Source organism: Octopus bimaculoides, chromosome 21 (assembly GCF_046866305.1).
Source record: "Octopus bimaculoides isolate indiv1 chromosome 21, ASM4686630v1, whole genome shotgun sequence".
NCBI lineage: Eukaryota > Metazoa > Mollusca > Cephalopoda > Octopoda > Octopodidae > Octopus > Octopus bimaculoides.
Genome location: NC_142948.1, coordinates 7,848,673 through 7,872,368, shown reverse-complemented (window position 1 = coordinate 7,872,368; position 23,696 = coordinate 7,848,673). Strand labels below are relative to the sequence as shown.

General features: G+C 36.7%; 4 protein-coding genes across 6 annotated transcripts in view; 3 read left to right on the top strand and 1 right to left on the bottom strand.

Annotated features, from left to right (window-relative positions):
* Positions 1–23,696, bottom strand: part of LOC106880990 (uncharacterized) — a 46,014-nt gene that overhangs the window by 6,277 nt on the left and 16,041 nt on the right. The window contains exons 1-2 of one of the 3 annotated variants that reach the window (XM_014931175.3): positions 8,363–8,535; positions 4,390–5,652 (exon numbers count right to left, since the gene is read on the bottom strand). The exons of 1 other annotated variant lie outside the window; for it this stretch is intronic. The gene's annotated coding sequence lies outside the window, so the exon portion shown is untranslated. Of the gene's footprint in view, positions 1–4,389; positions 5,653–8,362; positions 8,536–23,696 lie in introns of those variants that run through there. One more of the 3 variants, XM_052975489.2, reaches the window with a different exon arrangement.
* LOC106882002 (uncharacterized) overlaps positions 1,092–23,696 on the top strand; it is a 42,887-nt gene continuing 20,282 nt past the window's right edge. Inside the window, exon 1 of the transcript XR_016237826.1 lies at positions 1,092–1,174. The gene's annotated coding sequence lies outside the window, so the exon portion shown is untranslated. The remainder of the gene's footprint in view (positions 1,175–23,696) is intronic.
* LOC106880944 (uncharacterized) lies at positions 11,672–16,427 on the top strand. Its single transcript, XM_089339428.1, is given in 2 exon segments — positions 11,672–12,921; positions 15,470–16,427. Coding segments are annotated over 2 exon segments (2,055 nt in total). The 5' UTR covers positions 11,672–11,807; the 3' UTR covers positions 16,411–16,427.
* Positions 19,383–23,103, top strand: LOC128250451 (uncharacterized). Its single transcript, XM_089339415.1, has one exon. It carries the CDS (start codon positions 19,510–19,512, stop codon positions 20,953–20,955), a length of 1,446 nt encoding a protein of 481 aa, XP_089195541.1. The 5' UTR covers positions 19,383–19,509; the 3' UTR covers positions 20,956–23,103.

Below are 23,696 nucleotides of genomic sequence, written 5' to 3'. Positions count from 1 at the left end.
CGCTCTCCAAACGTAGGTGGAATCGACGTTCCACGCATTCAGGTAAACCAGTGGTTCAGATCCATATGGCCCCCTGAGGGTCCACACCAGATTTTTGGGGAATCCCACACAATAAAAAAGTAAATTGGGGATCCACAATAGTATTTTAAGGGCCTCTGAAAAATTTTTTGCTTTAGACGTAGATATTGGTGAAACGGCGTAGTAGTAGTAGTAGTCCGAGGGTTGGTGTAAACAAATCTCAGCTACGAAACGGCCGTCACCCTGTGGATATCAACTGGTGAAATATATTCATCTCCTGACCTTTTTTATATGATGTAATATTTTACTTGTTTCATTCATGCCGGTGTTTTTTGGAAAGGGGGGGGGGCTGTAGACGAGCTATTGATGGATAATAGTGCAGGTTTTCGCTCAGAGCAGCTGAGAGAGATGCTTGGAAGATGGAGCACAAGGCGCTTCTTCAGAGCTGCATACCGGCCCGGTGAAAACGAGATTGTGGAACGGCACCACCGTACGATTAAAGCCAAGGCTGAGAAGGCACGAATCTCCCCTACGGAGGCAGTCTTCTGGTACAGTATGCCACCCAGGGTAGGGCAAACCGAAGAGTCGGTCCCGCACAGGGCCATATTCCGCTACAAATGGAGACACCCGAGCGTGGTGCCACAACAGCAAGTGGTAGAATGGGTTACATCTGTGCAGGTTGGAGATGAAGTGTGGGCGAAGCCCCCGAACGCTCGGTGCACAACGCAATGGGAAAAAAGGGAAAGTGAGCGGAATCAGTACCCCGAATAATGTATCAGTGGATGGAATGCCGCGTCACGTCCTGGATATTCGAAAGGTGATCAGCTTTTCCATGACGAAGGGGTGCGGGAAGGCGGCCCCAAGGCCCTATAGAGATCTCTCTAAGGGAACGTTGCTTCCATCCAGGTGGATGGACGATTACGAGAAAGAACAAGGGAGCAGTGATCTTTAGATCAGGGGTGAGTGTGGTGGAAGAAGGATTGGAAGCGACGAGAAATGACGTCACGTCAGCAAGTGAGAAGAAAAGTTTTTCCTTGCGTTTTGGTTTTCCTGGAGACGCTAAAAGTGACAGACGCCAGTCGCAGACATAGAGAAATTGTGAAAACACGGGTGAAGAATTGATTAATCTGCCGGCGGTACCCGATTGCAGGTCGAGGTAAGAGCAATTTTATTTACGTGCCTTCAAACTACAATTTCAAAGCAAGAAATTCTTCTCGAATGTTGAATTTTGCAATTAATCTACGTATAAATATTGCCATCTGAGCAGTATTAGACAGCTCACTTGTCTCATAAATACCTAATAAATGCAATACGAATTCTGTTGAATCATATTTTAGAGAATTTTAAATATCATCAGCTATATTTTTAATACGATTAGAAACAGTTCTTCTTGATAAGCTAATATTTAAAAACAAAGTTTTTCTGGGCCTATATTCTCAACAGCAGTAAGAATACATTCTTTCACAAATACACCATCGCTATGTGGTTTTGGGTTTTTTTAGCAATATTTTCGCATACCGCAAAACTAGCTCAAGTTACTGATTCACTTTCAAGAATTGATCTTTTAAAAAAAAAGCTTGTCTTTTGGTCAGGTTCTTTCAGATTTTCATAGGTCTTATGCTTACTCACAAATTACCTCTTAATATTCTATTTCTTTATGAACAGCTACTTGTTTATTGCAAATAAGACAAATGCATTTGCTATCTATTTTAATAAAAAAAATAAAGCTCAGTCCATTTTTCATCAAAGCACGTTCACCAGCGCTTCTTTTCCTTTTTAGGATTTTTATAACCACTTACCATATTGATGAGGGTATCGAAAAACTGTGTTAACAAAGTTATAAACCGGTTAAATTTATAGTATTATCACTTTCGGAATTTTTGTTATTACCACTGCCTTGGAAAAACAAAATCCAACTAGCTCGTTGTCGTAATGCATGCGTTCAGTGTTGTAAAAATAGTAAAAAAAATCAAGATATTGTTTGATTCTGCAGGGTTTAACTTGCTTTTTTTCTCTATCCTTTGCCCACACGGGCGTTGACAAGCGAGTGAGTAGGGAAGTATAACTGACAAATAGATGGCAGATGAACGTAATTCCTCGATTTTTTTTTATTGCCCACGCGGGGATAAATATAGAGGTTATACATTACAAAGACAATACAAATATATAACCTCTAGATTTAGTCTCGCTTGTCAGTAGGGAAGGGAGATAACTTTGGTTTTCCTGGAGACGCTAATAGTGATAGACGCCAGTCGTAGACATAGAGAAGTTGTGAAAAACACGTGAAAAATTGATCAATCTGCGGTAATTCTGTTGACCCTCTTGACACCGACTGATGCAAAGTAACACATCGCTGTGGCCAATCAAGTTCTTCATGGAAGATTTGAAACAAATGGCATTGCTTGTATAGCAGGGACACCTCACTTCCAACCATCACAATGTCAAAACAAGGACATATACACATACACAAGGGAGCTGGATTGAACTACTTGGAGACTTGGAAGAAAAATACCCATCATATGGGCAGAAAGTTATGCATGGATACACTAGCTAGAGAATGCCAGCAACATTGGTAGGAATAATAGCTTCTCCTGGACATGCAAAATATGTCATATCTCATCTAGAAGGCTAAGCATTTGCTCTCCAACAACAGTGACAACTAAATACCTGATTAATGAAACATATACATTTGATTCTAAACTCCCAGGCTGTAGTAGAAAATGATGATTATGATTATGCCATGCTAGTGTTGAAGATATCACCCATGATATGGTTTCTCTTTGGTATGAATATATTTGTGATCAGTTAGGTGACTTTTTACACATATCACAGGTATATGATGTTTCTGCTATCTCTTTCTGCATCTCATCAGGAAAATCAATGCTTTCAGTCTGTTTTAATTTGAACTGACTTCTCACAGAATTCATTTTTCATAACCTCTTGTGAAAATTTCTCTGTTTTTAACAATCAACTTGCAAGCATATTCCTGACAGGAATGTAGGAGAATTTTCCTAATGGTCTCAGGCAGGGGTTGTAAATAATTGATTTCCAATCAATCAATTTTAATTAGGATACAATCAATTTTTGCAATAAATTGTCAATTAGTTTGGCCAGCATAAAAACATATTTTGTAGTGTTAGCTTCGATTTAGATAAGAGCCAAAATTACAGGAAAATAAGGGCACATCTTATAGTTTTTGAAACCTTTATTATCAGAAAACATTCAAAGTTCAATTTTCTTGATTTGAAATAGGGAACAAACAACATGTATACTCTACATTGTACTGTGGTTGCAAAACAAATAAATTGAAGGTCTTTAATTGAAAGAGTTTCTCAAACGAGTAGCACAATTAAAATTTACTAATATAGCAAAACGTCATGAACGATTGCAGATCTCTGAAACTAGGTCTTCATCCCAGAAAGCGCGATTAACTTTTAGAAATAGTTGCATTTCTAAATTCATTGGTGTTAAGTATTGCCAAAAATCATTAAAAGCATAACCTTCTGAGCTGAAGAAACGTTCCAAGATGTTGGATGTTGGTAACAAAAATCTACAGTTCAGATACTGCTGAGGTGAAATCTTATTTTTTTTCTGTTTTTTCAAACAAATTGTAGCAAAATCATCATCTTCTACAGGTAAATCAGACTGTTGTGACATGTCTGTCACCACTTTCAGCTGATGTAGAGCAGCCACTTCATCTGCAGTTAGCTCTGCTTCTGCATGTTGTAAAATTTTCACAGCTCCACTTTCAAAATTTGGGCTGTGCACAATGGCTGCCAATGGAAGCAAATATTTTTTAAACTCCTCATAAGGATACAATGCAAGAATTTCGTCAAAAAGAATTCGAGCATCTCCCAAATCTATTTCTGTTCTTTGCAAGGCAACTGTTACTGAGCGTAACTTTCCTAAATTGTCTTTCAGAGTCTGCAGATCATTATGATCGAGTTGAGTCAATAGATAATTAACCAGCTTTGGATCGCCTTGAAAAGAGTCTAAAAACGGCTTGAGTTGGATGTACCTTTCAATCATGTCATAAGTACTGGACCAACGGGTTTTATTTCTTTGTATAGGTTGCAAAGGCGTTTTTTCCTGAAGTTTACCTGCCAGTTTTAATGACTTTAGCTTGCCCATCAACGTATTAATTTTATTAAGCAGAACTTCCTGCTTATCAAGATAAGCAGAAACAGCTAGATTGAATTTATGAAAGGCACATCCAATCAATGGTATTCTACACAAATTTGCTATAGATTTATTCACTTCAGTATTGTCACCAGTAATAGCAACAACATTTTCTAAATTTTTGTTATAGACACTTAACACATACTCTATAAATTCAACATAATCAGAAGCAGTGAATGATGTTTCACTTACCATTGGTGAAAATGCCAGCAAAACAGTACAATAGTCATTTTGATAATTACACGAATACGATGCAAAAAGTCCAATGAAATGTGTCGAACCCTTAGTCCAACCGTCAATTACCAACAAAAATTTACTTGGAAGTTCATCAGATATTTTCTTTTCCACTTCTTGAGTAAGTTTCTCCATGTATTTCTTTAAGGTTACATTTGTCATACTTCCCAAGTTCGTGTACTTATGAGTCAGTGGGTCTTCAGTAAAGGAAAATGGTTTTAAACCAACACATACCCACTCAATCCAACCATAAACATTTAAAGCTGAGCGACTGACCAAACTATTTCTTGGTGAAAGAAAACTTGATGAAGATGGTTGTCCAGTTGCTTGTGTTGTAGAATACTCTGGGTGCTGATTTTTTATATGATTCATAAGGTTTGTCCACCCAGTTCCTTTTTTCTGGGTCAACTTTTTTCCACACTTGCATTTCCATACATGTTCACTATCTGTTTGGTTAAAATATTTTCTGACAATTTGCTCATTTTCACGCGGCATGGGTTAGTTTAAAATAAAAGATATTTCACTACAGTTTAAAATAGAAGATATTTCACCACACTACTGATGAAAAAGTCTAATTCAGTTAATATATTGGAGCGAAATTCAAGATACAACTGCGTTGCAGGCGAAGTTACGATTTAATGACTTGAAGACAGAATGTGTGAATCATTCTTGGCAGAACCAAGAATCACTCGACAGCGATTATTTGACAACATACACAATAGCCAATTCCCAAACATCACAGAATGTGTGAATCATTCTCGGAAGTCCTAACCAAGCGTCAACACTTGGCAGCGGTTATTTGACAACACACACAATAGCCAATTCTTAAGCACGACAGAATGTGTGAACTATTCTCAGCAGTCAGAACAAAACGTCAACACAATACTTCCAATAATAATTAAACGTCGAATGGAGTATGAGCCATTTGAAAATTTTCCGCTGACAATGTTGCAATTAATTGATATGATAGCAACCAATTATTTAATTGGCAATATGACTCCAATCAATTAATTGAACCAATATAGTGCAATTAATTTTTCATCAATTAATTTTTTTACAACTCCTGGTCTCAGGTCACAACAGCAACATTTCACACCAATTCCATCACAAATTTATAGAAGCAGGATTACATCCATCCTATGTAACAACTTCCTTTAAAAGATGATAAATATTGATGATACATCTGAAGAAATACTTTTATACCAATGTCATCTGATATTTCTGAAATAATAGAGAAACAGTATAAGATAAAGGGGATATCTAAAAGTAGATTCAATGATGGAAAATTTACTACATTTCAACAGTTGCAAGAGAAATACCTAGCCAAGGATAAACCTCTGTACCTGGCTTTCGTTGACATGGAGAAAGCCTTTGACAGGGTCCCCCGATCCCTTATCTGGTGGTCAATGAGGAAACTTGGGATAGAAGAATGGCTAGTGAGAGCTGTGCGAGCCATGTACAGAGATGCGGCCAGTAAGGTGAGGGTTGGAAATGAGTACAGCAATGAATTCCGGGTAGAGGTAGGGGTCCACCAAGGTTCCGTCCTCAGCCCCCTATTATTTACCATAGTCCTCCAGGCAATCACAGAGGAGTTCAAGACAGGTTGCCCCTGGGAGCTCCTCTATGCTGATGACCTTGCCCTAATTGCGGAGTCACTATCAGAACTAGAGGAGAAGTTTCAGGTGTGGAAGCAAGGTCTAGAACTGAAGGGCCTTAGAGTCAACCTAGCTAAAACCAAAATCCTAATAAGTAGGAAGGTAGATAAAACACAAACCCCTTCAGGTAGATGGCCCTGCTCAGTATGTAGAAAAGGAGTAGGTAGTAACTCTATAAGATGTACCCGGTGCAAGCTATGGACACATAAGAGGTGCAGCAACATCAAAGGCAGGTTAACTAGCAAGTTAGTTTTTGTTTGTGGCAGATGTTCAGGTGCAATAAAGACTGCAAACAAACAGGAAACAACTTCTATCTCATTCCAGGGTGAAAAACTAGAGGTAGTCGATAGCTTCCGCTATCTGGGCGACCAAGTTAGTAGTGGGGGTGGGTGCGCTGAAAGTGTAGCTGCTAGAATAAGAATAGCCTGGGCAAAGTTTAGAGAGCTCTTACCCCTGCTGGCGACAAAGGGACTCTCACTCAGAGTAAAAGGCAGACTGTATGACGCATGCGTACGAACAACCATGCTACATGGCAGTGAAACATGGGCTGTAACTGCTGAGGACATACGTAAGCTCGCAAGGAATGAAGCCAGTATGCTCCGTTGGATGTGTAATGTCAATGTGAATACCCGTCAGAGTGTAAGTATCTTGAGAGAAAAGCTGAACATTAGAAGCATCAGTTGTGGCGTGCAAGAGAGACGATTGCGCTGGTATGGACATGTGGTGAGAATGGAGGAGGATAGCTGCGTGAAAAAGTGCCACACCCTAACAGTTGAGGGAACCCGTGGAAGAGGTAGGCCCAGGAAGACCTGGGCTGAGGTGGTGAGGCAAGACCTTCGTACATTGGGCCTCACCGAGGCGATGACTACGGACCGAGACCTTTGGAAATGGGCTGTGCGTGAGAAGACCCGGCAAGCCAAGTAAGATCGTTGCCAGTGCCCCTGGACTGGTTCTTGTGCGGGTGGCACATGAGATGCACCATTTTGAGCGTGGCCGTTGCCAGTACCGCCTGACTGGCTCCTGTAGGATTTTCGAGCGAGATCGTTGCCAGTGCCCCTGGACTGGCTTGTGCGGGTGGCACATAAAAGACACCATTTCGAGCGTGGCCGTTTTCGTGCGGGTGACACGTAAAAGCACCCACTACACTCTCTGAGTGGTTGGCGTTAGGAAGGGCATCCAGCTGTAGAAACTCTGCCAAATCAGACTGGAGCCTGGTGTTGCCATCCGGTTTCACCAGTCCTCAGTCAAATCGTCCAACCCATGCTAGCATGGAAAGCGGACGTTAAACGATGATGATGATGATGATGATGATGTAAATATAAACATTTACGTCCAAATTTTTCTTTAAATTTAGGCGGTTTTATTGTTTAAGCACCCCATATAACCTCTCCTCAGTTTTTTATATTTTGGAATTTTCAGAAAAATTTTGTGAATTTGAGTTCTACACAAGGGAATCCATAAGCTTATGCAACCCCCCCCCCCAAAAGTTATGGGGTGGTCGAACCAGAAATCCGCCTAAATTCCTTATTAAATAACTGGCTAAGATCCTTCGGTTAATATATAGTTTAACAGCCGGTCACCAAAAAAAAAAAAAAACAGTCAAATAGGTGTAAAAAAAAAGGGTAGAAAATGAATATGAAAATTTTTTTACACCTATTAGATGGGTTCTTCTTTGTTTTGGTGACCGGGTGTTGAACTATATATTAACCGATCATTCATCGGCGATCGATTATAGTTTGACCCTAGATCAATTCTGACTGAGCAAAACATTGAGTCTGGTGTGAAACTAAATTTATCCAACATTGTTGCAGATATACACGATCCATTATTTCTCTTCAATATTACACGTTATTCCATCTTCGTTTTTGTTTAATGCTGTTTATAATTAAACACATTTAAGTTAGTATAATGCACAGGTCTATTCTTGTAATGCATGTTTTGGAATGGAAACAATTTTCTCGTAGTAAACAGTATTGTATTTCCTTCTCAAAACATGGGGAACAGAATTATGCGATGTAACAATGTTTAAGAATGTGTATTACGGCGGAAAAAAAAAACCAATTTAGGTAACTTAGAAGTTATTAATTAAATACAGACCTAGGGCAAAAATAGGCATAACTACAGAGTTGGGTACAACTCTGTAGTTATGCCCAAAAATATATTAATTGTAAGATACAATAATATATAAGAATCGGCATAACTACAAATATGTAAATCCCAATATGAATGAATGAAATCAAAAAAGATTGAATGAAGAGAACATTAAGAAAATATACCTCGTATAAACCAGATATTAAGTCACTGATGATAACATATGTTGTTAGTAAACACATATATGTCCTACAATGCACTGTATAAATATGAGTACTTGTCTGTCAGTAAATTACGATTTCTACCGAAATGATAAAATAATTGTTTAGCAAAGACATTCCATAAACAATGTTAGATTAAACATCCGGTTGTACATGCGCATTATCAATAATAGTGGAAGCTGTCTTGTTGACATGTGAATGTGGCTTATTCATCTGTATGTACATTATATGCGTCGAGGCGCAATGGCCCAGTGGTTAGGGCAGCGGAGTCGCGGTTTCGATTCCCAGACCGGGCGTTGTGAGTGTTTATTGAGTGAAAACACCTAAAGCTCCACGAGGCTCCGGCAGGGGATGGTGGCGAACTCTGCTGTACTCTTTCACCACAACTTTCTCTTACTCTTACTTCTTGTTTCTGTTGTGCCTGTAATTCAAAAGGCCAGCCTTGTCACAATGTGTCACGCTGAATATCCCCGAGAACTACGTTAAGGGTACACGTGTCTGTGGAGTGCATGTTAATTTCACGAACAGGCTGTTCCGTTGATCGGATCAACTGGAACCCGCGACGGAGTGCCAACAACAACATCATTATATGCAACGCGTGCCTTCTTTTCCAGGATAAATGAATGTTTGTTTAATGTAAAATTAATTATTGATTATAAAATTAATTGATGATAACAAGCGACTTTTTATTTTGGTTTCGTCGAGTCAAAATGAAGGATCACCGATAATTTTAACTTTTTAAAATTTTCTCGTGATTTTTTTTTTTTTTTCCACTGGTTAGTGGTCGCCTGAATGAATTATGACCTCTGAATAGATACAGTATGCAGAAAACATTTGCTTCTGACTCCACAAGAGAACGCTTCTATACATGGGAATGAATTGAATTGGTCAGCAGCCGTTCTTAAAAGAAATGGCATTATCGACCGCTGTCTGTGAGGAATTAAAAAGATAAGAAAACTAGCCTACTGTTTTCTTGGGAGTAAACAGAGTAGGTAAAAACATAGCGAGTAAAGCAATTCTTTTTCCTGCTTACTTTCTTAACTGCTCTATTTAGGGGTCTACAGTCAAAACACTACCTCGTGCAATTTAATCATGTGACGACTACCCAGAATACTCGATACCTTTTTATAGAGAAGAGGGGTCATATCAATCAACTTGATAAACTAATTTCTTTGGGCAATGACTAAACAAGACACAGCCCTTAAAATGAAAGACTAACCAGATTACAGTATGTCTGAAAATGACCTTGCTAAATAATCTTTTCTACTCTAGGCACAAGGCCCGAAATTTTGGGGGGAGGGTAGCCAGTCGATTAGATCGACCCCAGTACGCAAATGGTAGGTACTACTAAAGCAGCGCGGACCCGAACGCGCAGTCGCCCGTCCACGCTAGCTAGTCGTGAGTGGTCGATCCTAACCCTAACCCGTATTCATTTGCACACGCGGGTTAGGGTTAGGATCGACCACTCAAGACTAGCTAGCGCGGACGGGTCCGCGCTGCTTTAGTAGTACCCAAATGGTACTTAGTTTACCGACCCCGAAGGGATGAAAGTCGACCTCGGCAGAATTTGAACTGAGAACGTAAAGACTGACGAAATACCGCTAAGCATTTCGCCCAGCGCGCTAACGTTTTAGCCAGCTTGCCGCCTTAGCTTGGTAACAAATAATTCACAGAAGAAGTTTAGAAACGTAGATTATAAGCTCTGAGCAGTTCTCTCCCCTTGAGGGAAAATTCCCCCTCCCTTTTAGTTCTATGCAAATTCTTTCTCTCTCGCTATTACTCACAAAGCAACTATAAGCTCTGAGTAGTTCTCTCCCCTTGAGGGAAAATTCCCCCTCCCTTTTAGTTCTATGCAAATTCTTTCTCTCTCGCTCTTACTCACAAAGCAACTATAAATCCGAGTATCGACAATCGCCAGTTAGAATTCGGTAAGGAATTTCTCAGTTAATGAGTGTGTAGTAACAATACAAATGACGAGCGTTGTTCACTTCTTAATTACAGCTGTGATTTATACGAGGTATTTTTCTTCATTCGATTGTTTTTTCTATTCAATTTCACTTATGTAAATTTTGTGTAACGTAAAGAATTTCAGCGTAATTTCGAAGATGATGGGAACCTATAAAAACATGGTATTGTTATGAAATAGTGAAATTAAAATTTACTTCCAACGTGATATTGCAGAGGTTACAAACATAAGTCCATCATTTCTGATGACACTTATACCTTATTGTATCATACAATTAATATTGTTATCCCTAGATCTGTATTTAACTAATAACCTCTAAGTTACCTAAATTGCTTTTTTTTCTACACTACCGTAATGAACATTCTTTTACAGTGGAAGTATTGTAAATTAACTCTTAAACATTGCTACATCGCAAAATTCTGTTCCCTATGTTTTGAAAAGGAAATTAAATACTTTATACTACAAGGAAATATGTTCATGTAGAAATACCACCCCCACCCCCCAATCCCAAAGGGGGTGCGGTCCATGATCTTTGCCTCCGCCCTGTATTCTACACACAGGAATCCATATGGTGATGAAAAATATTAAAAATGATTTTCAAATTTACAAACAAAATATTTTTCAAACTTTCGAGTTTTTCTTTAGAATTGGAGTTTGAAATGCAGACAGTATGAATTTTTTGGTTACATCTCAGCCACAGATCGTTATGTTTATGTGGAGAAAGATATTGGTATACACCTATACGTCAGTGAAAAAGAAATGATAAAGGTATCAGGTGGTCATAAGATGTGCTAAAAATAAAAGCTAAATAGCCCTTCAATCCCACAAACAGAATTTGTTTTGTTTTTTCTCTAATTCTCCTCTTTGAACACAAATTTGCAAAAATTTTCAGAAAATTCCAAACTGTAAAAATATGAGGGATTCTATAGGGCTCTTAAACAAGACTTCCACCCACATTTTTTACAGCTCGTATGTCGATGTAAATGTTTATATTTACACATTATCTCTATTGAAATATAATTTATTTTCCATCGTTGAATCTACATTTAAACATATTCTATATCTCATACTGTTTCTCTATTATTTCAGAAATATCAAAATGACATTGGCTTAATAGTATTTATTAACTTAGATGTATCATTGATATTTATTGTCTTCCACAAAGTAAAAGAGGTTGTTACACAAAATGGATATATTCCCACTTCTATAAATCTGTGATAGAATTGGTGTGACAATTGTTGTTGTGACCTGAGACCATTAGCAAAATTTCTATACTTCATTGCCTGGAACATCTTCAAGAGTTGGTTGCATTCCATTTTAACTTGGACATATTTACAAGGGAAGTTGCCGTATCAACAAAGGTCACGCTTTATGGAAATATAGTCGTAGAAATACTTCAAACAATACCAGAACAAGAGACGAAGTTGACAGAAAAGAATAATTATGGAAAATGAATTCTGTGAGGAACCAATTGAAATTAAAACAAAGTCTGGCAGACTTGATTCTCCTGATGAGATTCAGAATGAGAGAGAAGAAAGATTATATTCCTGTGACATCTGTAAAAAGTCATTCTCTCAGAAAAGTCACCTAACTGATCACAAATATGTTCACACCAGAGAGAAATCATATCATTGTGATATCTGTGGTAAATCATTTTCTAGAAGTAGTTCCTTAATTACTCACAAACGTATTCATACGGGAGATAAGCCATACCATTGTGATATCTGTGGTAAATCATACTCTCAGATTGGTCACTTAAATACTCACAAATGTATTCATACAGGAGAGAAACCATATCATTGTGATATCTGTGGTAAATCACTCACTACAAGTGGTATGTTAACAAGTCACAAACGTATTCATACAGGAGAGAGACCATACCATTGTGATATCTGCGGTAAATCATTCTCTCACAGATCATCCTTAAGTACTCACAGAAGTGTCCATTCAGGTGAGAGACCATATCACTGTGAGATTTGTGGTAAATCATTCCCAGATAAAAGTAAATTAAGTAGACACATATATGTTCATACAGGAGAAAAACCCTATTGCTGTAATATCTGTGGTAAATCATTCAGTCAAAATGTTGACTTAAATAAACACATACGGATCCATACAGGAGAAAAACCATATCACTGTGACATCTGTGGTAAATCTTGCTCTCAAAGTAGTGACTTAATTAAACATAAGCGTGTTCATACAGGGGAAAAGCCATATCATTGTGATATCTGTAGTAAATCGTTTTCTGATAGCAGTACCTTAATTCACCATAAACGAGTTCATACAGGAGAAAAACCGTTTCACTGTGATATCTGTGGTAAATCCTTCTCTAAAAGTAGTGACTTAACTAAGCATAAGCGTGTTCATACAGGAGAAAAACCATATCACTGTGATATCTGTGGTAAATGTTTCTCAAGAAATAGTGTCTTACTTATACATATGCGTATCCATACTGGAGAAAAGCCATATCAGTGTGATATCTGTGGTCAGTCATTCTCCAGGAATACAAGCTTAAATCTACACAAACATACTCATGCAGGTGAAAAACCATATCACTGTGTTCTCTGTGGAGAATCCTTCTCTCAAAGAAGTGGTTTATCTAGACACAAATATGTCCATAGAGCAGAGAAATTGTTTCTCTGATATTTGTGGCAAATCGTTCTCTAGAAATTTTCAGTGACTTGACACAGTCATCTTTATACACCGGAGTGACCATATCACGGATATATTTTTTGGCTGCTCCTCTGGACCATACTTGATACCTTTTTATACAGAAGAGAGGTCATATCAACTTGATACACTAATTTCTTTAGGCAATGACTAAACAAGACACAGCCATTAAAATGAAAGACTAACCATACTACAGTAACATCTGTAGACACAAAAGAGATAGCTATTCACAGAGGGGATGACAGGGGGCTGAGACTTGCAATTTGCTGTTTGGAAAGACATGAAGCTAGGTAAAAGCATGGTTGCCTTTGCATACAGTCTTGTCACTTACTACCCTCTCCAGCTGAGTATCCCTGATCTTGCTAGTTTGTCAGTGCTAGTGGCATGCAAAAGACACCTGTGCTGGTGCTGCATAAGGGTACCCAGCACACTCTGTAAAGTGGTTGGCAATAGGGATGGCATCCGGGTGTGGAAACCATGCCAAGACAGACAAATGCAGCCTGAACAGCCTTTCAGCTGGTGAGGTGCTGCCAAACCATTTAACTCTTGCCATCATGGAAAATGCACTTTAAATGATGATGAGCTGGTGATGTTACTAATTTTTGCACTTCAACTGATGGGTGATGTCATCAACACTGGTATGTCATAAGAGATATTGTGACAGTGTGGAGGTTGAGAGTCACATATATGTTTTGTTAATCAAGTATTTAGTTGCTGTCTCCTGTTCTTGTGGAGCAATTGAGATATGGTGTATATATTGCATGTCTAGGAGAGGTTTCTATTCCTTTTCATGTTGCTGGCATTCTCTAAGGAGTGTATCCATGCATAACTTTCTGCCCATATGATGGTTATTTATCTTCTGAGTGTCCAACAAGTTTAGTCCAGCTCCTCTGTGTGTGTGTGTAGATATATAGATAGATAGATCTATATATTATATAGATATATCTATATATATATATATATATATGTATATAGATAGATACACATAAATAAATGACAAGTATATATATATATATATATATATATATATATATATATACCTTAGTTGTAATGTCTACTTTTCCATGCTTTCATGGGTCAGACAGAATTAATATTGTTATCCCTAGGTCTGTATTTAACTAATCTTTTAATTTTCCGAATTTGCATTTTTTTCTCTACCATAATGCACATTCTTTTACAGTTGAAGTATTGTTAATTAGCTTTTAATCATTGTTACATCGCAAAATTATAATCCGTAAGCTTTGAAAAAGAAATGAAATACTTTTTACTAGGAAATATTTTCCAAATACTTTTTTACTATGAGGAAATATTTTCCATTCCAAGGTATGTGTATTACAAGAATAGAACAATACATTATACTAACTTAAATGTGTTTAATTATAAACAACGTTAAAGAAAAGAAATAAAGGTGGAATGACGTGTAATTTTAAGGAGAAATAACGGATCTAGTATGTCTGCAACGATGATTTTCCTCCATCTCAGTTAAGCAGTATTTCAAAGATGATGGATGAGTTTCTGAACAGAAAGCCCCATGTCTACTATTTAACAAATAACATGACAGTGTTGCTGTAACCAGTGATATATGGACCTCACCTGTGATTCTTTGATGTAGTTTTAATAAAAGATGTAGGCGGGTTTATGGCTTAAACACCTCATAACTGCTCATAACTTTTTTATACGGACAGTATGAATTTTTTGTTTAAATCACAGTAAACAATCGTTAGATGTGTTTATGTGGAGGAAGTGTACGTCAGTAACAAAGAAACGAGAACAGTATCAGGTGGTTATAAGATGTGCTAAAAATAACAGCTAAATGACACTTAAATCCCACAAAAACAATCTTTTTGCTTTTTTCCATAATATGAATTCATGTGTGTATAACATAAGCTTCAAATAGTTTTCGGAAACTTCCAAAATATATCACTATTGAAATGCATATTCTCTATCGTTAAATCTGTTTTAAATATCCCCTACATCTTATACTGTTTCTCTATTATTTCAGAAATATCACATGACACTGGCTTAATAGTATTTAACTTAGATGTATCTTTGATATTTATCATCTTTCACAAAGTGAAGAAATTTGCTACACAAAATGGATATATTCCTGCATCTATAAATCTGTGATAGAATTGGTGTTACATAATTGTTGTTATGACTTAAGACCATTAGCAGAATTTCTCTACTTCACTGCCTGGAATATCTTCAAGAGTTGATTGCTTTGTTTAAACTTGGACATATTTAGAAAGGAGGTTGTGGTATCTTAACACATCAATTGAAGTCACGCTTTATGGAAATATGGTTCTAGATATACAAGAGTTGAATTTGACAGAGAAGTAAAATTATGGAAAATAAATTCTATGAGGAACCAATTCAAATTAAAATAGAGACTGAACGAGTTGATTCTTGTGATGAGATTCAGAATGAGAGAGAAGAAAAATCATACTCCTGTGACATGTGTAAAAACTCATTCTCTCAGAAACACCACCTAAATGATCACAAACGTATTCACACAGGAGAGAAGCCATATCATTGTGATATCTGTGGTAAGTCGTTCTCTACAAGTGGTACTTTAAGTACCCATAAACATATTCATACAAGAGAGAAACCATATCACTGTGATATCTGTGGTAAATCATTTTTCACAAGTAGTGCATTAAATACTCACACACGTATTCATACAGGAGAAAAACCATATCATTGTGATATCTGTGGTAAAAAATTCTCTTACAGATCGTCCATAAGTAAACACAGAAGTATTCATACAGGAGAGAGACCATGCCACTGTCAGATTTGTGGTAAATCATTCTCAGATAAAAGTAAATTACAAAGACACATATATATTCATACAGGAGAAAAACCCCATTGCTGTAATATATGTGGCAAATCATTCTCTCAAAAGAATGACTTAAATAAACACATACGGATCCATACAGGTGAAAAACCATATCACTGTGATATCTGTGGTAAATCTTGCTCTCAAAGTAGTGATTTAATTAAACATAAGCGTGTTCATACAGGAGAGAAACCATATCAGTGTGATATCTGTAGCAAGTCATTCTCTGAAAGCACTGCCTTACATATACATCGACGTATTCATACAGGAGAGAAGCCGTATCAGTGTGATATCTGTGGCAAATCATTCTCTCATACATCTCCCCTAATTAAACACAGACATACCCACACAGGGGAGAGACCATACCACTGTGAGATTTGTGGTAAATCACTCACTACAAGTGGAAGGTTAAATAGTCACAAACGTATTCATACAGGAGAGAAACCATATTGTTGTAGTATCTGTGGTAAATTCTTTTCCACAAGTACTGCATTAAAGACTCACAAACGTATTCATTTAGGAGACGAACCATATCACTGACATTTGTGGTAAATCATTCTCTACGAATTGTAACTTATGTAGCCACATATTTATTCATGCTGGAGAGAGACCATATCATAGTTATATCTGTGGTAAATCCTTCTCTCACATATCGTCCTTAAGTAAACACATAAGTATCTACACAGGAGAGAGACCATGCTGCTGTGAGATTTGTGGTAAATCATTCTCAGATAAAAGCAAATTACAGAGACACATGTATGTTCATACAGGAGAAAAATCGGATCTTTTTTAAAACGGGGGCCACATTTTTCATTAATGTTTTACGTAGTGCTTTTGGTACCGAAAGACTTTCAAACTTCGTATACTTATCTATTTTGTGTTATAGAACAGAAAAATATTTTTGTATTCGAATTTATTTTATGTAAAAAATTGTCTTATTTCGATAATTTCAACCAATCACTGACGTCCATTCAGCCGATATACATTAAGTGCCGACTACATAAACAAACGATTCTTTGTTTTATTTGCTTTTTTCATTTTAAATTTGCTTTAACCCTAACCCTAACCCTAACCCTAACTCTAACCCTAGGGTTAGGGTTAGAGTTAGGGTTAGGGTTAATTGTTTCAGAATCGTTTGTTTATGTAGTCGGCACTTAATGTATATCGGCTGAATGGACGTCAGTGATTGGTTGAAATTACAGAAATACGACAACTTTAACATGGAATAATTTATGGATTTCTTTTTTTTTTAAGAAGACTAAGAGAAAAAGATGTTTTATACGACACATTCTACCAGTGATCCAAGTTTCAAAGTGTTTCGTTAATGAAAAATGTGGCCCCCGTTTTAAAAAAGATCCGAAAAATCCTATTGCTAAAATCTGAAGCAAATCATTCAGTCTAAAGGATGATTTAAATAAGCATATACGAATTCATACAGGTGAAAAGCCATATTTGTAGTAAATCTTGCTCTCAACTGGTGACTTGATTAAACATAAGTGTGTTCACACAGGAGAGGGTGATATCTGTGGCAAGTCTTCCTCTGAAGGTAGTGCCCTACATAAACCTAGCCGTATTCATACAAGAGACACACCTTATCACTGTTATTAGTGTGATATCTACAATTTATTCTCTAGGAGTACAAGCTTAGCTCAACACAAACATACACATACAAGTGAGAAACCATGTCACTGTGTTCTCTGTGGAGAATCATTCTCTCAAAGTGGTAAATCGTCTAGTCATGAACATGTTCGTATAGCAGAGAAGCTGTTTATCTGTGATATTTGTGGTAAATCATTCTCTAGAAATTTTCACTTAACTACAAACAAAATGGAGGAGTGAATGTCTTACAGAAATATTCTTTTGGCTACTACTTCGCTGGAACATCCAGCAAATCTATTCACAGAGAAGATGAGCGGTATCAACTTGAGGATTGGTGACACGAAAGGTATATGACTGTAGGAAATTTGCATCACTAAATTGTTTGACCCATGCAGGCATAGAAACATAGACATACTTTCACAGTAGGCTGCAAACAAACCAACTCCATCAGAGAGGCCATTGGTCACAAGCAGTGAATGCACATTCAAACAGGGTCAATTTGAACTTAATCGCTTAGACACGTTTTTTTCTCATTCTCCCTCCATTTCTTTTCCTTTTAATCCTTTGTATTGAAGAGCATAGACTCAAAACGTCAGACTTTTCCAGGCATCTTCCACAAATAAATCAAACCAAAAAAATCACATTATTTGTTTTTTTCTTTAATTTCATTTCTGTTGTTGATATAAAAACTAATACTTTTGTTTTTATTATCTCCATGTTGAAAGCCTTTAATTAGTATTCATAGAGAAATATTACACAAATATAATGATGGTTATTGTGTTACTGCCAAAAGGAAGCAACTGTTTCAGCAATATTGCCATACAGATTATTTGGACAGAGAGGCAAGAAATGATTTATGTGAGAGCTATAAGAGTGATAGTTGCAATATTAATAGCAATATTAGGACGGTGAGCTGGCAGAATTGTTAGTATGCCAGGCAAAATGCTTAGTGGCATTTCGTCCATCTTTACATTCTGAATCGATATTCCACCGATGTCACCTTCGCCTTTCATCCTTTCAGAGTTGATAAAATAAGTACCAGTTTAGCACAGGGGTTGATGTAATTGACTTGCACCCACTGTCCTTGTGCCAAACTTTGAAACCAATATAAATAGCAATATTTCTGAGAAGAAGGGTTAGGGTTCCCTCGAGGGGAAAATTCTCCCTCCCTTCTAGTTCTATGCCAATTCTTTGTAACAGATCTAGTATGTCTGCAACAATGTTTTTGCTCCATCTGAATTCAACAGCAATCGAAAGATGACGGATGAGTTTCTGAACAGAAGGCTCCATGTCCACTATTTACCAAACTTTTTGCTTAAATAGCAGTAAAGGACCATTTAAAATATTTCTGGAGAAAGAGTACGTTAGCGATAAAGAAACAAAAACGGTATCAGATAGTTATTATTATAATAGCTAAATAGCACTTAAATCTCACAAAAACAATCTTTTTGCTTTTTTCCATAATATGAATTCTTGTGTGTATAACATAAGCTTCAAATAGTTTTCGGAAACTTTCAAAATATAAAAACTTTAGGAGGGGTTATATGTGGTGCATAAACTAGGATTCCACCAAAATTTAAAGCTCAAATGTGGATGTAAATATTTAAATTTACACTTTATCACTATTGAAATGCATATTCTCTATCGTTAAATCTGTTTTAAATATCCCCTACATCTTATACTGTTTCTCTATTATTTCAGAAATATCACATGACATTGGCTTAATATTATTTACATTAGATTTATCATCTTTCACAAAATAAAGGAAGTTGCTACACAAAATGGATATATTCCCTCATCTATAAATCTGTGATAGAATTGGTGTTACACAATTGTTGCCGTGACTTGGGAACATTAGCAAAATTTCTCTACTTCACTGCCTGGAATATCTTCAAGAGTTGATTGCTTTGTTTAAACTTGGACATATTTCGAAAAGAGGTTGCAGTATCTTAACACATCAATTGAAGTCACCCTTTATGGAAATATAGTTCTAGATATACTTCAAAGAACAATAGTTGAATTTGACAGAGAAGAAAAATTATGGAAAATGAATTCTGTGAGGAATCAATTCAAATTAAAATAGAGACTGAACGAGTTGATTCTTGTGATGAGATTCAGAATGAGAGAGAAGAAAAATCATACTCCTGTGACATGTGTAAAAAGTCATTCTCTCAGAAACACCACCTAAATGATCACAAACATATTCATACCAGAGAGAAACCATATCACTGTGAAATCTGTGGTAAATCCTTTTTCACAAGTACTGCATTAAATACTCACAAACGTATTCATACAGGAGAGAAACCATATCACTGTGATATCTGTGGTAAATCATTCTCTCACAAGTCATCCTTAAGTAAACACAGAAGTATTCATACAGGAGAGAGACCATATCATTGTGAGATTTGTGGTAAATCATTCTCTCAAAAGAATGACTTGAATTTACACATACGGATTCATACAGGTGAAAAACCATATCAGTGTGATATCTGTGGTAAATCTTGCTCTCAAAGTAGTGCATTAAATACTCACACACGTATTCATACAGGAGAAAAACCATATCAGTGTGATATCTGTGGTAAATCTTGCTCTCAAAGTAGTGCATTAAATACTCACACACGTATTCATACAGGAGAAAAACCATATCAGTGTGATATCTGTGGTAAATCTTGCTCTCAAAGTAGTGCATTAAATACTCACACACGTATTCATACAGGAGAAAAACCATATCATTGTGATATCTGTGGAAAGTCGTTCTCTACAAGTCGTACTTTAAGTACCCATAAACATATTCTTACAAGAGAGAGACCATATCACTGTGAAATCTGTGGTAAATCCTTTTTCACAAGTAGTGCATTAAATACTCACAAACGTATTCATACAGGAGAAAAACCATATCATTGTGATATCTGTGGTAAATCCTTCTCTCACAGTTCATCCTTCAGTAATCACAGAAATATTCATACAGGGGAGAGACCGTGCCTCTGTCAGATTTGTGGTAAATCATTCACAAATAAAAGTAAATTGAAGAGGCACATATACATTCATACAGGAGAAAAACCCCATTGCTGTAATATATGTGGCAAATCATTCTCTCAAAAGAATGACTTAAATAAACACATACGGATCCATACAGGTGAAAAACCATTTCACTGTGATATCTGTGGTAAATCTTGCTCTCAAAGTAGTGATTTAATTAAACATAAGCGTGTTCATACAGGAGAGAAACCATATCAGTGTGATATCTGTAGCAAGTCTTTCTCTGAAAGCACTGCCTTACATATACATCGACGTATTCATACAGGAGAGACACCCTATCAGTGTGATATCTGTGGTAAATCATTCACTGCACGTGGTAAGTTAAATATTCACAAGCGTATTCATACAGGAGAGAAACCGTATCATTGTGATATCTGTGGTAAATCATTTTCTAGTAGACAGGCCTTGAGGTCTCACAACCCTGTTCATGCAGGGCAGAACGTATAACATTGTGATGTCTGGTAAATCATTTCCAGATAAAAGTAAATTTGGGTGACACATATATATTCATAGAAGAAGCCTATCTGTGGCAATCATTCATTTGAAATGATAGCTTATATAGGCACATGCAGACTTATGCAGGAGAAAACTGACATTTGTGGAAATTATTACTCTGAAGGCAGTGCTTTACATATACATTGACGTATTCATACAACAAAGACACCATATCAATGTGATGTCTGTGGTAAATCATTCTCTCACACATCTTCCCCAATAAAGCACATACGTATTCGTACAGAAGGGCCATTCCACTGTGAGATTTGTGGTAAATCATTCCCAAATAAAAGCAAATTACAGAGACACACATATGTTCATACAGGGTAAAAATCCTATAGCTATAATATCTAGCAAATCATCCAGTCAAAAGAATGATTTAAATGAGCATATACGAATTCATACAGGTGAAAAACCATATCACTGTGATCTCTGTGTAAAATCTTGCTCTCAAACAGGAGAATGTGATATCTGTAGCAAGTCTTCATTTGCAGGCAGTACCTTACATAAACATAGGCGTATTCATACAAGAGAGACACCTTATCACTCTGTTATCTGTGGCAAATCCTTTTCTTGCTGGTAGTACCTTAATCCATCATAAACAATTCATACAGGATGAAAACCATATCACTTTAATATCTGTGACAAAACATTCTCTAATAGGTCTACTGTAACTAGGCACAAACATATCTATACAGGAGAAAAACCATATCAGTGTGATATCTATGGTCAATTTATTCTCTAGGAATACAAGCTTAGCTCAACACAAACATACACATACAGGTGAGAAACCTTGTCACTGTGTTCTCTGTGGAGAATCATTCTCTCAAAGTGGTAAATCGTCTAGTCATGAACATGTTCGTATAGCAGAGAAGCTGTTTATCTGTGATATTTGTAGTAAATCATTCTCTAGAAATTTTCACTTAACTACAAACAAACATCTTCATACACAGGAGTGAATGTATTACAGAAATATTCTTTTGGCAACTACTTCTCTGGAACTTTAGCAAATCTATTAAAAGAGAAGATAAGCGGTATCAACTTGATATTTGTGGTAAATTAATTTCTTTTGGCAATGACTAAATAAGTCACAAACATGAAAACGAAAGACAAGCCGTATCACAGTGACATCTGTAGATACAAAAACTATGCTATAACAATGTCATAATCATCATTTTCTATTTCTGTGTTGGAGTTAAGAGTCAAATGTTTTGTTACTCAAATCTTTCGTCACTATCTCCTGTTCTTGGTGAGCAGTTGCTTAGTCTTCCAGATCAGTTATGCATATATTGCATGTCTAGGAGAAGCTATTATTCCTGTCAATGTTGCTGGCATTCTGTAGCTAGCATATCCATGCATAGCTTTCTGCCCATATGATGGGTATTTCTCTTCCAAGTCTCTAATCCAGCTCCCTTGTGTGTGTGTATGTATGTGTGCTTGTCTTGACATAATGCAATAGTTGGAAGTGAGGTGTCCCTGTCATGCAACCAGTGCCATTTGTTTCACATCTTACATAAAGAACTTAGTTGGCCACAGCAATGTATTACCTTGCTTCAAAATGGGTGAGGGTTGGTGACGCAAAAGGTATATGACTATAAGAAATTTGCATCACTGAATTGTTTGACCCATGCAGGCATAGAAAAGTAGACATGAAAATGATAATTATGATATACACACAAACACATATTTGAGTGTTAAAATGGTAGAAAAGTATTCAAGACATGTAGCTGTGTATATTTACTGACTCTTGTTTTAAGGACTCATTTTGACTCAGGCCTGTCATGGAGAAACTGAAACAAATGACACTATGGATGAGCCTTTTGTTTACAATGATGATGCAACACATCAAAGCATGTTAAGAAACATAGACATACTTTCACAGTAGGCTGCAAACAAACCAACTCCATCAGAGAGGCCATTGGTCACAAGCAGTGAATGCACATTCAAACAGGGTCAATTTGAACTTAATCGCTTAGACACGTTTTTTTCTCATTCTCCCTCCATTTCTTTTCCTTTTAATCCTTTGTATTGAAGAGCATAGACTCAAAACGTCAGACTTTTCCAGGCATCTTCCACAAATAAATCAAACCAAAAAAATCACATTATTTGTTTTTTTCTTTAATTTCATTTCTGTTGTTGATATCAAAACTAATACTTTTGTTTTTATTATCTCCATGTTGAAAGCCTTTAATTAGTATTCATAGAGAAATATTACACAAATATAATGATGGTTATTGTGTTACTGCCAAAAGGAAGCAACTGTTTCAGCAATATTGCCATACAGATTATTTGGACAGAGAGGCAAGAAATGATTTATGTGAGAGCTATAAGAGTGATAGTTGCAATATTAATTGCAAAATTCTAGTGGTGAGCTGGCAGAATTGTTAGTATGCCAGGCAAAATGCTTAGTGGCATTTCGTCCATCTTTACATTCTGAATCAATATTCCACCAGTGTCACCTTCGCCTTTCATCCTTTCAGAGTTGATAAAATAAGTACCATATTAGCACAGTGGTTGATGTAATTGACTTGCACCCACCCCCAAGTTTCTGTCCTTGTGCCAAACTTTGAAACCAATAATAATAGCAATATTTCTGAGAAGAAGGGAGGGCAGATAGGTAGGTGGTTGATTCTATATATTTATATATTCTGGTTTTGAATATGGGCGCAGGGACTGCAATTTTCGAGGAGTTA

Excerpts from the sequence above, each read along its gene's own strand:
- LOC128250451 (XM_089339415.1), top strand. The coding sequence starts at position 19,510 with ATGGAAAATGAATTCTGTGAGGAATCAATTCAAATTAAAATAGAGACT.